The following is a 16,065-nucleotide window of genomic DNA, read 5'->3' on the forward strand; positions in this document are numbered from 1 at the left end:
CACTTAATACATATTTGTTGGCATTAGAGCGACAAAAATCGAATTACAAAACTTTAACAAAACCCCTAGTATTTCACCGAAAGTGCCTCAATCCAGTCAGTGTGTTAGTGTTGGCAACAAAGCAGTTTCTCTTGTATTTATTTAGCTCCATGTTGACGGTAGATATCAGAGGGGAAGTGTTCCTGGTGCCATCACTTCCTCCAGAGTAGAGTAGGCGTGTGATAGTGACAGTGTTGAAGGGGAAATGGAGGAGCTGTTCCTGTTGTCTGGCTCTCAGCCACCAGATCACAGCTCTGGAGTGCCGTAAAAAATAAAAGGGAGAGTTAGGCTACAGTGTTATTGAAGACCTCCAATCACTAACTGCTGTGGCGTGGAAGTGGACAGCACATTGTGAATGAAGGCCTCCTCCGTGTGATCGTACAGCCAGACAAGATCTACTACAACAACTACAGGGAAAACCAGGACTTAACCGGGCCCAGACAAAATGTCCCCATATGGTCAAAACATCCCCACAAAGATTGGTTTGTAGTTTCTCTGGACCTCACAAAAATATAAATACAGTACACACACACCGGACAGGTGGAGCTAGTACAGTAGATGAAGAACAAGGTAATTTTACTTTTGTTAAACTGTGATTTTCTGTCTAGAACTGGTGCTAAAGTTGATCTAGTTCTACTTGGATTAAAAAAAAAGAAGACTCCAAATTAATATATTCATCTGCTGAAGAAGAAAAAAGAAAAGGGACAGTTCGATTAAAATACAAATTAGTTTGAGTTCATTGGTTCACTCTGCTTTGAAAATGAGTAGTGCAAAAATATAGATGCAGTATGCATATATAATATGTACACAAGGTGCAATTTAAACACGAAGTACACAGTAATTAAAATGTATTTTTCATGTATTTGTCTTATTGTACAATGTCCAGTTCCTGAGTGGCTGTTAAATTGAATTATTGTCATTATCCACAGTTCACAAAATTGAAGAAGCTATTTTTCAGTCGAGTGGTTCAGGAACACAAAACCTAAAGTAAACTTGTCTCCTAACAATGATTTTCCTAAACTAAATTCTTAGTTACATTCTTTTACACGTCTACAGACATTTGTATCAACATCATTCCGTTTTTTTCTTTGACCTATTTTGGCATTTCTGGGGGGAATGAGTGTAATGAAAACTTTCCACTTTCCAAACTTTCCAGGTTATAAACGTGGTTACGTTTGGGTTACAAAAGACACCTGATTTTTAACTGGTGCAGATTTTTAGTGCATCATTAACTTCTGTGTTTACTTACCACAGTGAGCAATGTACGGTAGAAACTCCAGAGTCCTTACACTTCACCCCACTGTGATAAGGTAAATCAGACCCGAGTGTTATTACTCAATTTTTAAACCCACTGGTCCAATTAATAAATACATGACACCAGACTGGGGAAGTGATGAGCGCGCTGACACCCGGTGCACTAATAACTGACAAAAGACAAGAATGTATGTGGGATAGATGAGGACACAGCATCTGGCCCTTTCACGCCTCATTGAGTTGATGGAATACTAATAAAAGCCATATGACAACAGCATACTAAGTGTGCAATTAATATTCTAAAATATTCCTGCACCGTGTGTAGTGCAGACCTGTTCAAGGCACCCTCATCAGCAAAGTGACGGTGCTGTCTCTCCGGAAAAGAGGAGCTGCCCTAATTAACCTTTTTTCTTTTTTTTTTTTTCACTGAGCTGTACCTCAAACAAACCTATGCTCTTCTGCTGGACATGCAGAGCACACGCGGTGACCAAATGTTGCCTGCGATCAAGCTGACAGCAGATAGTTTGTCCCTTAAGGAGTCGAACGGTCAGACGGAGCTGATTAATGGACCTGACTGCTGAGTGGTGAAGTGTTGTTACATAATGAGGATGTACACATACTGTAGTACAGACCACAGTATAGTTTAGCGTTAGAGTAATTATGGACGATAGATCATTTACTTCAGCACCAAGGACAGCACTGTGGATCCACAGTCAGATAAAGGATCAGGTGACAACTTTCTTCTGTGTCACTTCTTGGACTTTTTGGAGTAAGAAGACCCAGATGCGTTTTCTATAGGATCTCAGGTTTCCTCCCACAATCCAAAAATGTGCAGATTTCTGGATTAGGTGGTCTAAATTCATGTGATTAAAGGAATGACTATGACTCACTAGATTTAGTGTAACCTGCACTGATCTTCGCTCCATGCCTGTATTAACTTAAGTTGGTAAAGACAAATGTTTTACTTTTACTAGAAAATTACCATTATTAGTGTTAAAAGAGATTACCATAGACCAGGGGTGTCCAAATTTCTTTGTAACGAGGGCCATATTTGATAATGTGAAGATTTCTGGGGGCCAATGGTGTTTTTTCCCCTTTTTTAACAGTAACATTTACATACAAATGCACCGTTTTATAAAAATGTAATTTTCATTGTCACTATTATCATCTTTAAATGGAAATGTAACCAAATCTAAGCCACGCAGAAGTGAAAAAATTAAACCCGGAGTCAAATATATAATAAAATAATATATATAATATAAATAATATAATATAATAAAACCTGGGACTGGTTTCAAGGAGCAACTCTTTACCAGCTGAGATAATGGGGTGACACATGACTAATGGCTGATTTTTTTGTCCAAGTCTATCCTTGGCCATAAATAATACATTATAAAACCAAAGCTGTGGGCAGCACAACATTTCATCGTACATAGTAGTTTGGACACCCCTGCAATAGACTGTCCATAAAAAAAGATTTTGTCTTCTGTTTTGCTAGTTAAAGTTAACCAGAATGGACCAAACAAGGTCACTGAACTTTTATTACATTACATTACATTACATTACTTGATCTTGAACTTGATCTGACAACTAACAGAAAGCCCAAATCATAAGAGGTGAGCTGCTGTCAACAGGCGAGTCTGATGCGCTATTAGACTGAGCACAAAGAATTTCATTACTGGTAATAATGTTGCATTGTTACAGATTACATGACAATAAATAATCTTGAATCTTGTAGTACAGGGGAAGCAGGACAGATGCTCAGATGTAGGCAGTCAGAAGCTACATGAGTAGCCTCACTACCAGCTTTACTATCTCTATTGTGGTAAGATCCCTTAAAGCTATAGGCTTTAACCCTTTAAACAGAGAGCCGGTCAGGACACCTGTAAAGGTGTATAACCTGAGATTTTACAGAATATATTAAAAGAGCCACCAGGGGGCGACTGCTGGTTGTCAAACAAACTCAATTTGAATGGCGGTCCATGAGCCTACTTCCGTCACTAAACATTTCCCTGAGGAGTTAATGGTCTCAGTCACTCGTTTCAGGTGTTCTTCAATTGATAACAATGTCAGTTTCATAAATTATGTTTCCATTTGGAGGGAAATAGACTCTGAAGAAAGACATAAGTGAATGAAAGTGACAGCTGGTATCATCAGACAGGAGTAAGGGAGTTTGAATTACTGCTTGTAAAACCTTAACACAGTGGCAGTCAGATCGCAAATCTCAAGGCTTCAGTTTCTGATGTGTGATGTCACTACTGGTTGCCACTTGTGATTGCACAAAAACCTAATGTCGTCTTCACGTCAGGCAACAATAAGTAACACGTGAGGCAAATTTGGTATCTACCTGTAAGTCACGTGACTGAATTTGTGGCTGGTTTTCCTGACGTAATGTCTCTTTGAGTGCACTTCTCCGCAAGATGCCATTCACGATACGCGTCTGTCTCCTCTGTCTGACAGATAAGAGGCTGCGGAGGAAACCCTGGAAAGCCTCTTTGCTCAAGACGACTGTTGGGCCCAGAAATTCAGAGCAGATACACGTGAGTCTGCTTCCTGTGGGCTCACCCCTCCAACGCAATCCAGTTTTAATGTTTAATTGTGCAAGCTGGGTCGCATCCATCTGAGGAAGGTGACTTTATTACTGCAGCAACTGCAGGAGAAATTAGTCTGTAGATATATGGTATGGCCTGAACTTAATATCAGTGATACAAATCCCTGAAGGCTTCTAAAAGTGTGGAGTCTGAGGTCATCCTGGTAATTTTGCTTTATATTAACAAGGGGGACAGAGCACCAACATTGAGTTCCCTTCACATTTCCAAATGGAGATAAATGTGATGTGTTAAGAGGGAAAGGAAACTTTAAAACAACTTTATCTTCAAAAGGTCAAACATGTTGCAAGTGCACACGTTAAAAAAAAAGGTTAGAGCTTGTTTAAATCTTGGGATAAAGAAAATAACACTTTCACTATTATGTTTTGACTTATTGCATTAAAATTATTAAAATATGAAGAATTTAATATGATTTGTTTAAATTTCTTAAATTTAACATGCACAGGTTGTACTGCTCCGGAGAAACGTGTGTAAACTGGAATATTTAGTCATTAAAAGCAACTGTTGGCCGATAATTTCCAAGTTTCCTTTGACAATATAAGACTGCACAGCAGGGCTGAAGAAATATTTTATATTTGGGCGCCCATGGATGATATTATCTGTTAAGCCACCTCATCCTGTCAGCGTCCACTGGATCATGGTGTGTGGCCTCTTGAAGGAAAAAGCAGGTCACTTTGAAAGGTATAGGCCCTTTTTCTGTAGAGGGGTCAGGAAAAAAAAAAAGCAATTTGCATTTTTAACATGAACAGTGTGAAAGCGAGAGCGACGCTGCTGCTGCAGTCCTCCTATCACACGCTGCAGCCTGTCAAAGGAAAAAAAACAGGACGCGTAATCCTATCCTGATGTGTGCCTTTGATTTATTGTATTCTTTTGTTTACGGTTATCTGTTGTGAACATGAGGTCAGCTCATTTCTGCTCAGCGTTATGTCAGAATCGGGAGTATCTTGAAAACATCGGGGGGGGGATTTAGCCCAGCAGCTTTCTGTTTCATCTGTCTGTCACCTCTCTTCTGTTTTCTTCCTTTCTTTTGTTGTCATAAAAAGGATAAAATAAGAATATTCAAATTCATTCTATACTTTGACAAAATCACTTATTTCAACATACCTAAAGTGGACAGAATGAAATAAGCAGCGTCTTATTCCTTTTACTTGTAGACTGAATATAGTGAAGTTATAGTGAAGTACTACTGCTCACTGGATATCTTTCTCTTATTTGGACAATTCTCTGTAAATCCTAGAGATGGCTGTTTGTGGAAAAAGCTATCAGATCAGCAATTTATGAAATACTCAGATCAGCCTGTCTGAAATCAACAACCATGCCATGTCACTTAAATCAACTTTATTCCTCATTCTAATGCTTGGTTTGAGCAGATCATCTTGAATAGAAGAGACTGCAACACTGAGACGGTGAAATACTAATACTGGCGCAAGGAGTGGATGAAGAGCAGGGAGATTTACACAGCTGGTAATTAGATAATAAGACACCGGTGTGTCCCTGAAACACACCAGACACAATAGAGAAATCATGCGCATGACATGAACCAATGTCTGATTATGTAAACCCACCACTGTATGCTGAGCTACGAGGAGCAACTAATAAGATGCATCCAAAGACCCTTGTAAATCATCGCACCTCTACAGCATGTTGAGCTTCAAGATGCATTCAAGAGACCTCGAAAATGTCATCACTTTGGCAAACACACATGCAGTCCACTGACCACACTTTGCTGCTGCTGCCACCTTACAGTTATAGATGCACCACAAATTAAATCCATGTTCTCAAGCTGTGATACGTGTACCACCAGTGACTTCCATCTTAATTTAATCTCACTATACCAGTGTGTGAAGTTTAAGTGAGGATGAGGAGGATGACGAGAGACTGCACAGAGTTAAATCTGCCTCCTGTGAAAAGTCTACTGTATTTTAATCACAAGTGTATCATGTCAGTTATAACTGTACTGTATATGCTACAGCACACAGAGGTGAGAGATTCTAGGGCAGCCTGTGCCATGTGTTGTTCTCCCTCATTAATCCGATTCTGATTAGGAGGAGAAACTGTTTAACTTCTCAACTAGTGCGAGAAACATACTGGAAATGTAAAATTGTCCTACCAGAAGCATACGTAGTCCACACGCATTTGTTGGGCTGCACGTGGAATATCAGGACATGGATGGATGACGTTGTTTCCACCAGGTGGATCACAGCAGACCTCAGTGGACCTACAGATGTGGAAAGTATGAAATGGCCTTTAATGATACATTAGCATGGTCATTAATGTGATAGGGAAGATTAAGGGTTACTGTGTCAGTCTCTTATCTATCTATCTAATGAAATTATGATTTCGTCAGTGTTACGAGGAGCTTTGCAAACCTGGATACGTCACCGTTCCTTGTCCTTTGCCGTCTCAAAGACGTGGCCATCAGACAGTGAAGGACGTTATAATGTCACTTCTTTACTGCACAGGTATGGTGAGCAGGAGACATTTATAAAAATGTTAAACGACACTGCCACTGCTATCCGAACCAGAGCAGGAGCGCGTGATGGATGCCTCAGGGCACGGCAGGGATGTCGGAGCACATGGAAGTGACGCTTTGATCAATGCATCTCCCTACAACGCTGGTACAGAGATGTAGCACCAGCCATGTTCAGACCCTACTGTTTAATCCAACACTTCGTTTGCATGCAGGCAAAGGTTAGCAAGACAGCGATAACCCATTAAATGGGCAATTCATCATTGTGAAATGTATCGCCAGTTTTGTCTTTGGTGTCTAAAAAGTCACTTTAATCAGTTCAAACACAAGGATGTTGGTGCAGCCACATCTACAAACACAAACAACTGATAAAAACCCTTCAGGAGGTGTCAGTTTTTGCTTTTTTTGTTTTTTTTTTCCTTGTACTTTCTGTCTTGTGCAATTTGTCTGCTTAATCTCAGCAGAGGGGCTGAGGCAGCTTGTGGCTGCATGTTTAGATAACCTAGACATCCATTATCAGTCTGAGGCAAACCTTAGTAACTCAGGAAAAGAATTACTCAAGAGGAGTGTGCTGCAATCTTGTCACCTCCTGTCCCAACCACTGCTCTTTAATTGGGCTGCTAATCAATTGAGGCCTGTAGCCAACTGTATAAATGAGTCTGGCAGTCAGGTCTGTGAGACACAGAAGTAACTAGAAAGTGTTTTCAGTCATCCTGTCTATCTAATGTTACACCAAACTAACATTTAAAAACTTTCCCTCACACAGAAATCCTGAACCCTGAACCCGTTCTACTTCAGGCTATATCTACACTATTCAATTTTTATGTTTAAAAATGCATAAATTCTGCTCAGATATGTTGGGGGGAAATGGGAACTTTAGTCTGGGAATTTTGGAAATATTACATGGGAATTTTGCAACCCTAGTGGCCACCAAGTCTAGAAAAGGTGCTACTAAGTGACGGTAGCTGTGGGGCGAGGGCAGATCAGTGGTGAAGCCAGTCACCTTTATAACGGAATGTTTAGGGTTTATATTTTTGTATGTATATATATACATATATATATATGTATATATATATATATATACATATATATATATATATATATATATAAATATATATATACATATATATATATACGTATATATATATACACACATATATACCTGCTGTATGTACATGTAAGTGAATGGGTGAATGGCAAAACTGTAGTGTAAAAATGCTTTACTGTACAAATACAGACCATTCATCATTAAATACAAATGGTTTAACTAGGACTGTCAACCTGGGGTCAACCATTCAAAGCAATGGACAGTGCACAAGAGAGGTAAAGACGAGGGTGCAGGCAGGGCAGGGTGGAGTGGGTGGAGACCAGTGTCAGGGGTGATGTGTGACAGAAGGATAAAGGTCTACAAGATGGTAGTGAGACCTACTACGATGTACGGCTTGGAGACGGGAGAAGGCACTGGAGATGGAGGTGGTAGAGCTGGATATGCTGCGATTTCTGTTGGGAGAGACCAGGATGGACAGGATTAGAAATGAGACAGAGGATGTTGAAGATGGAGGAGAAGAGGAAGAGAAGGATGTTGTGAAGCAGTTGGTGTAACAGAAGAGGACACAAGGGAGATGGAGGCATATGATCGGGTGTGGTGACCCCTAAAGGGAGAGTGACAGTTTTCTAACACATAGGTCCATATGGCAGCCTTAGATTAAGCTGACAAAAATTGAAAAGAACACAGTTGTAGTTCTTGGTGCTCTTGTTTTCCATGAAGGCTGGTAATATTACCAAACAGCATGTGAGCTCAGACTCGGTGGATATAATCTCTCTGAAGCACCAGAAGGGCCTTTGAGGATTCTCCTGTCGGTAAACACTGTTTCTCTGCTGATGCTGCTTGATCATTAAAATCTGGACCGTGTGTTTGACTTTCACACTTCAGCTGCAGCACTACATTTAAAGAGGTGCGTGACGTGTAAGGACTGACAATGCCGTGAAGAATGAGCAGCCATTCCCACAGTTATTAAGACCATTTACTCATTAAATTCCCACAAATTTCAGCGGGGAGAGGGCGCGCTCCTGTGCCTGGGCCTGGCAGTGTAACAAGCTTGGGCTGAAGCCCCAAGGTTTTAAAAAGATTGAAGGGTTGCAGAACTTATTGACTCTGATATCTCCTTCAGGTATAGAGTAATTAATGTAATTAGGCCCTCTCTACTATCTCTTCATAGGCCGCTTATCAATGCCATTTCTTTATCGCCTCTGAAGATTTTAATTAGCAACAGCTTTCCTAATTAATGATATAGCAAAAATATAAGTTAACTCCAAACTGTTGATTCCCTTGTTAACTGATGGCCAGAGGCATAGAAAGATGAATAAAGGAAGACAAATGATGCCCTTTTGTGTAACATTACAGTGTGGTTTTTGGAAACTCTGCACTAGCATAAGGATCAAAGGGCAGTTGACAAACATAAGGGTCGGTTTCCTGGGAGGATTTAGATTACGACCAATCAGCAGGAAGTGAGCCGATTTAGAAACTCATACAGCTCTGTGTGACAGAAATAAAGAGTTTTCTTGAATGCATCTTGAAGTTCAGTCATAACCACTCTTTGTTAATTTATTCATTAATGGTGCAGCATCATTTCCAGGTTTGATCAACATTTTAACTTTTTTTTTTTACATTTTATGGACCAAACAAGTACTTGATTAATCGAGTAATCGATGATAAACGCTCCAGTTCTAATACAAACTGTTGCTTACTGGAACTTGACAGTAATAATATCAGAAACTTTGAGTTTCACGTAGTTGCCACACCTGTTACATATATATTGGTGCAATATAATGTGAAATTTACAACTAAAGCCCGTGAAATCTTAGAAATAATTTACAATGTATCTTTGGAAATCTCTGGAAATCAAAGAGAGTCTCTCCCAACTGTAACTGTGTGATTTCTTCTTAGATCACTATTTTAACTTGACATTTTTCCAGTGATACCACTTTTGATTGCATTGTAGAAAATAACATACACTTAAATGCAAAAGTCTTAGCATTAAATTAGTATTTGTCTGGATTTATACCAACACACTGGATAATTGACCACAGCTTATGAGACACAATTATATGTCAAACAGTAAAATGTCATCAAACTAATGTCCCCAATCTTTTTAATTCACCCGCATATGTCGGTCACTTCTCTCCACAACCTCCCCCCCAACCATTTTAATTGTAATCAAACCAGCACATTCAGATGTAAAACACACACACTCCCATAAATCACCAGTGTTTGTGCGTTGAAGCGTGTCCCAGTCCTCGGCTGAGTGCTGTGGCGTGTCGGGCGTTGCAGGCTCAGAGGCGGGAACAGAGTGGTAACCATGGTGCAGAAAGCGCAAACAGGAAGCCCGACACCTCAGACACAGCACAAGACGCACGACCTGCGGGAGGGGGGGGGAAGTAAAAAATGGAAATGAGTAAAAACTGGAGGAGGGAATAAGTGTGTGCATGTAAGTGAAGGATGATTCTTCAGAGGAAATGTGATGTGTTTGCTGAGATGACTCCATGTATAAAGTAGGACAGGAGATTTTCCTGATACAGATGATTGATGTGTTCTCTGTGTTGTCCACATGTCTCCAGGGGAATTGCCATCATATCGCCTTCATCATGGCTCAGAAAAACACGTCGGGACCAAACACAATCCCGAGACTTGTCGTCAAGATTATAGGCAGCAAACATGTCAAGCAGTTCATCCACGAGCGACAAGAGTGAGTATGATGGAAAAGATGGATTACCAAAATATCATGAGCTGCACATCAGAGATTAAATCTTTAATCTCCATGAAATGATGTTTGTATTTATTTTTACTTCACTTTTTCATAATTACTGTCTCTAGTATGTTTGTATATTTGTATATATGTATTTTTTATTGTATGTTTATAATGTGTAGGCGTACCAATGGTTATTCTAGTGACTCTGACATTCATTCGAAAAGATAATTTAAGGGACTTTGAGGGCCCAGAGTAAAAGGGAAACAAACCTTCAAACTTGTGAAAACTAAACTAAACTAATTCATTTAAAAATACTATTGTCCCCATTTCTGTTTTCCTCTTGCCTTTGCTCTCCTCCTGTTTTGTTTTCCACAGGAAGTTTCCAATAGAGACAGACTGAGGCAATTTTAACCACTTCTTGAAATAATAAGCGGATGATACTAATTATTAAATTGGCCAAGGGTTATGTAAGTTTACACATTTATGTTTTACAGAAACTTGATAAATTCTGCACATTCACTGCGTGAACACACTAAGAGGCGCATTTTCAGAAGTGGGATTCTACGGCCAAAAACAAACCTGGACTTTCAGTAGGACTTTACAGTTGTGTTCCAATCACGATCATGGTTTTGGCTTCTCGCAAGCATGATCATACTATAATGAAAATGCCTGCTCCATCAGCAGAACGCAAATCCAATCAAGCACTACGTAAAACAACATGTCACATGACTGGACGTCACAGCTGCACCACACAGCTCCATGTTTACCGGAAGCAGTCTGGACGGGTAACACTTTAACAAAACTGACAAAAAAATTAAATGACTCAGAAGTTCCACAGTGAGGCTTTAAGCTATTTTGTTTGTATAATGTGTTATTATCAGACTGTTCCATAACACATGGTTGCCCTTACTTCTTAAGATCAGCATCATCCATATAAAAACTAATATCACTCGACCTCAATTTAATTTAAGGGGATCCTCACAAAATGTGGACAGTCTAAACTGATCGTAGGAGTGAGAGTGAATGATTGAATGGTTGTTTGTCTCTATGTGTGGCCCTGTGATGGACAGGCGAACTGTCCAGGGTGTGACACCGCCTATCGCCCTATGTCAGCTGAGATTGGCACAGCACCCGCCCCGACCCTCCTGTGGAGGATAAAGCGGTAGAAAATGGATGGATGAGATTCTTACTCTGCACTTGTGTAATGAGCTGTTTTCAAGGGCCTCACCCTCTCAGCTTGGGACCCCAGGCAACTGCCTGCCTTGCCATGCCTATTGATGAACCCCTGCATGAGAACAAAAGTCATGTTCACAATCCCATGATCAAAATTTGTTCCGTTTCTGTACCGATTTAGTTTGATTTCTTTTTATATATATCTTTGCTTTAAGGCGCTGAGGCTACAGTGGTGATTCTTTTCTTCTCACAGGTTTTTATTTGTTTTGAATTTTCAAAGCTCCCCAGATGATTTTATTGAGATTATGGGCTCCGCAATCAGATGACATTTTGCACAACGTGTCTCTCTTGTGTGAAACTCGCAGGAGAATCACAACACTCAAATTAATCTGATGTGTTTCGGGTTTTTACAGAGATACGCAACACGCGCCAGAGGAAACAGCAGCAGCGCAGGGTTCACGTGAGGATTCTGAGAAACCTCCTGAAAAACAAGACGGGATTGAGTCTGTGTCTCACCCACGGCTGCACAACAGAGCGGACTCTGTACTGTGGGCTGGAATTAACCAGGTGAAGTGTGTGTAATAGTTTACTGATAGACACAAGGAGGAATACAGAATAATGTGTAGAGTGTAGAAATGTACAAAACAAAATGAGAGGGTGTTTACGGCACTGTACAGCAAACATGCACATTTAATATTTACATTCTTTGCTACTTAATTAAGAAAATGTAATATTTGTAAAGATAAAGAAAAAACAAGGGTAAGAATTTGCATTATATTACAGTACTTACATAGTAGAAATGGTGAAAGAGGGAGGTAATATGCTAGTGCCATCTTTTTCTAACACAATTTCTAACAATATTAGTAATAATGACATAATTTTAAAGTAATTTAAAGTGTCATTTAGACTACAATTAGTGTAATACCTTTATATATATATATATTAAAAAAAACAACATATTTCATAATAATAGTTCAAATTCATACTCCCTCACACATTTTCCATAGCTATTAAAAGGTTATTACTTGGGAACTATAGAAATAAGACAGTGTTACCTTAATATTACAAATTGTTACCACAGTTTTTATGTTTACTGTAATGTAAGGTTTGACAGAAAACCATCATAAATTATTTCATTTAAGACTCAAGCTCAGATCCCGAGGTGGGGGAATGTTGACAACCTAAAAATAAATATGGTGAATAAACAGAATAATTCTCTAATGCTACATCAGTTGTAGTAAATGTATTGAGATCACATATGGAGTGTATTTTAAAACATATCAGAATCTCTGTTATCTGTCTCTGTTTGATGGTCTCCAAATCTTTCTCTTTTTTTTTCTTTTTAATTAACTTTTTGTCTGTTAAGTGCTTTTAAAATATGATGATGAGTACTTTTACTTTCAGTATTTTGATGTGCATTTTTCTGTCATATAAAGTATGGGAAAATAATAGTTTTTTTGAGCTTTTAAATATGAACAATATAGAATGGAATCATTTAAACAGTTAAAACACAGAAAATAAATACATAAATGGAATTTTTAATCAGGGCTGAAGAGAAGATCACTTTTGATATATGTCATTTATGACAGAGTTCAGTACAAAAGAACATATTTACCAGGCACTCACCACTGCACAGCTCTGGTCCTTTACTGTGTACCTGACGTTGATCCTGTGTGCTTCATGTTTCTCTGCAGGTTCCTGACAGGCTGTGTGTGACAGCACCCTCTGGTGATCGCTCCAGGTCCTACATCCATCCGAGGACTCCACACATCACTGGACGCAGAGCAACTGCAGTGCTGGAGACAACAGTAAAACTTATATACATATACTTATATGATACACACATAAAAAAGACATCACCCTGTACAATATTCATGTATAACAAGACAAAGCTTTCCATGAGCGCAGACTCTGGCTTTCCTGAAGGTCAAAAACTTAATGCAGTAGTTCAGATTTTTGAGGGGAAACATTTAATTAAAAAATAAAAAATTAGCATCAGTAGTTTAGATGAATACAAATACATTCACCCTTCCATATAACCTCACACTCCCTGAAATACTTTGATTTGACCTCCAAGAATTCTTTGATTTTTAAGACCAAAGGTTTTTAAAATGAACATTAAAACCAAATTAAGTTTGAGGAATATGGTTTGATAAAGCATGCTAGGGATTAATGTTATGCAAAACTCAGCCGTGACCTCACACAGAACTACTTTTCTCTGGTCTTTCTCTCAGCGAGAATCACTCGAGGACACAGAGAGGTGCGAGCTTTCCTCTGCAGTCAGAGAGGAACTGTGTGACTGGCAGATTTCCTCTCTGAGGTCAGCAGAGGACGAAATGGCAGCTCTGGATCCGTCCTCCAGTGGGACAGTCCACCGATCCCAGATCACTCACCTGTTTCTGAAACATGACGTTCCACTGAAATTACCAACGTTTTCTCTGCTGCTCCATGAGTTTTCTGACATAAACGACCCCGTTCTGGTGAGTAAAGCAACAAATACTTTTGTTTGTGAGGGAATAGTGTGGGGCTCTAAAATTTATTAATTTAAAGTAAACAAACCAGTTACACAGGCAATAGATTGATATACAGTAGATTGATATACTTACATATTAGTCATGCTGTGGTAAAATTAACTTTATGAACAATGCAGTGTATATTTCACATGTTCAATAATTAGCAATGATCAGCAAATCAATCATTACAACACCTGTCAAATGTAGGGGAGTGAAAAATACATCATTTTCTCCTGAAATGCACTCAAAATAGAAAGTACAATTGAAATACTCTGAAATGTGAAAAAAAGAGAGGAGCAAGGAAACAACAATATAGGAAAGGAACTAGAAAGGAGAGGAGCCAGAGTTTGACCTTCATTTTAATCTGCTTCTTTAGACCTTATGTTTATTTTGTGATGTTCACACTTAAAAGTAAGAGAGAAATGCCATGTACCAGCTAAATCCTGAATCCAGCATTGCAAATAATAAAAAGACAAACATTAGAATGTGTTTTGACACAGTCATCATGAACCACTGTCCCAGACATATACAACACCTACTGTACATATTACATAGTTGTACTAAATCCATCAGTCACCTACGCATTTAAACCATCTTAACAGCAACAACCACCATCCAGAATTCTGATTAGGAACTCCACTTGAGCACTCTTTGTTAGTGCTTTCCATAATCATTTGGTATAAGGTATTGATGACTATGCTGACCGTAAGGACAATCACATCTAATTACTAATGGCATTCATCCCACAGTTACACCTCTTTGTGCTGCCCTGTGTGTTGTTGCAGATCTATTACCGAAAACTCTTACAGTTCCTCGAAGCCTCTGCATTCTCCACGGAGAGAGCGAGGTAGAGTGCGACATGAAAAGGAGCGGCCTCGTGACAAAGCTTCCTCTGCTCCCGAGAGTGAAGATGACAACTGCCCCCATCTTGAATATGAGCACACACTCGGGGAGGTCATGTGATAGAAGTAGCCGTCTACCCATTTCGTTTATTGGTTTAAAATGTTCTGACCACCTGCTTACTAGAAGCTTTTTAATGTTTAGTGTCTTTAATTATGGACATTTGATTGAATGACATGTCAAAGTGTGTATGCAGCTTTGAAAAAGAACAGCAGCAGTAGTTTTAGTAAACGTTGACTTTGCCAACGCAGTTACCTGAGACTGTTGTACACTGCAGCTGTGGCATGAAGACAGGAGTCAGATTATAATGCCAGTCTGCAGAGCGGATGGATAACGGAAATTTGGCAGCCTGGTTCCAGACCTGGAGTCATCATTCACCCGTGTCATACTTTTGTGAGTGAGAGCTTCAGTGCGCTCCTGCCAGCTGGAGAAGCAATTGACCAATCAGAGCTTTGCAGAACGTAGAACGTGGTTGCGAGTATCCTGTAGGAAGCAAAGCGCTCAAAAACATGGTGGAAACATAGCGGATTCTTCATTTTATAAACACCAATCAAGGTTTAAAGATCCAATATGCAATAGTTAGTTGCAAAACCTGCGTAGGAAGTGACGCTCTGCCCAAGACAGTTGTATTTACTATATATTTACACAGACATGCTGCTTATAGAGCTCTGGATGGCAGGACTTTTTGTGAAATTTTCCATCCTAAAATTAGAAATTGCAATAAAAGCATGCAACATAGACAAAATAAGTGTTGGATTATGTACCTGATATGAAGGGATTAGTACACAAGCAGAATCAGTTGCCAGTGGGTTCCCATCACTCCGTCTTCTATGCTAGTGATCGTTGAAGAAACAAGTTGCCTGACATACAGTAGTTCCTTGTATTTATATTTGTCTGTTGTGCATGTAAAAAAAAAAAAAAGAAAGAAAGAAAGTGTGGCATCCTGCCAAAAATGGCATTGTTTTGATTATGACTCTTGCATGACAGGATTTTCACAACACCCAGAACTCTATAAGACCTTTGAGGTTTAGATAAATACTGTCTCGTTCACGCCCTGATTCGCGTGCTTGGCATATTTAGATCAAAGTCCCTGGTACGTAGTAAATAAACTCTGTTTAAAATTGTAACAATGGTGTCATTTGTGTTAAATGCAAAACCTTTTTTGTACGTCAAGCTTCAAGTGGAGCCGGTCTTTGAACTAGTGGACTCCGCCTTGATGACTTTAGTAATGGGGAATTCTCATTGGACTTTTCTTTGCTGCCTTGGACTGGAACACTGTGAACTCAAGATTCAGCTCAAACTTTAGTTTGGACACACATCTCTTTTTTTGTGGCAGTGTTTACACAACAGAAACTATT

At 39.4% G+C, this 16,065-nt stretch overlaps 1 protein-coding gene across 2 annotated transcripts; it reads left to right on the forward strand.

Moving 5' to 3' along the window:
* Positions 1 to 9,793: 9,793 nt before the first annotated feature.
* On the forward strand, positions 9,794 to 15,834 carry LOC122762283 (uncharacterized protein C1orf87). Of its 2 annotated transcripts, XM_044017464.1 has the most exons (6): positions 9,794 to 9,860; positions 9,991 to 10,118; positions 11,708 to 11,861; positions 12,989 to 13,102; positions 13,529 to 13,774; positions 14,593 to 15,834. In XM_044017464.1, the coding sequence occupies exons 2-6, from the start codon at positions 10,018 to 10,020 to the stop codon at positions 14,656 to 14,658; spliced, it is 681 nt and encodes a 226-aa protein (XP_043873399.1). In that variant the 5' UTR covers positions 9,794 to 9,860; positions 9,991 to 10,017; the 3' UTR covers positions 14,659 to 15,834. The 2 variants fall into 2 exon arrangements, with proteins under 2 accessions (XP_043873399.1, XP_043873397.1); XM_044017462.1 differs by lacking the exon at positions 9,794 to 9,860 and having other exon boundaries at positions 9,916 to 10,118.
* The last annotated feature ends 231 nt before the right edge of the window (positions 15,835 to 16,065 follow it).

This window comes from Solea senegalensis, unplaced genomic scaffold, assembly GCF_019176455.1.
Source record: "Solea senegalensis isolate Sse05_10M unplaced genomic scaffold, IFAPA_SoseM_1 scf7180000015462, whole genome shotgun sequence".
NCBI lineage: Eukaryota > Metazoa > Chordata > Actinopteri > Pleuronectiformes > Soleidae > Solea > Solea senegalensis.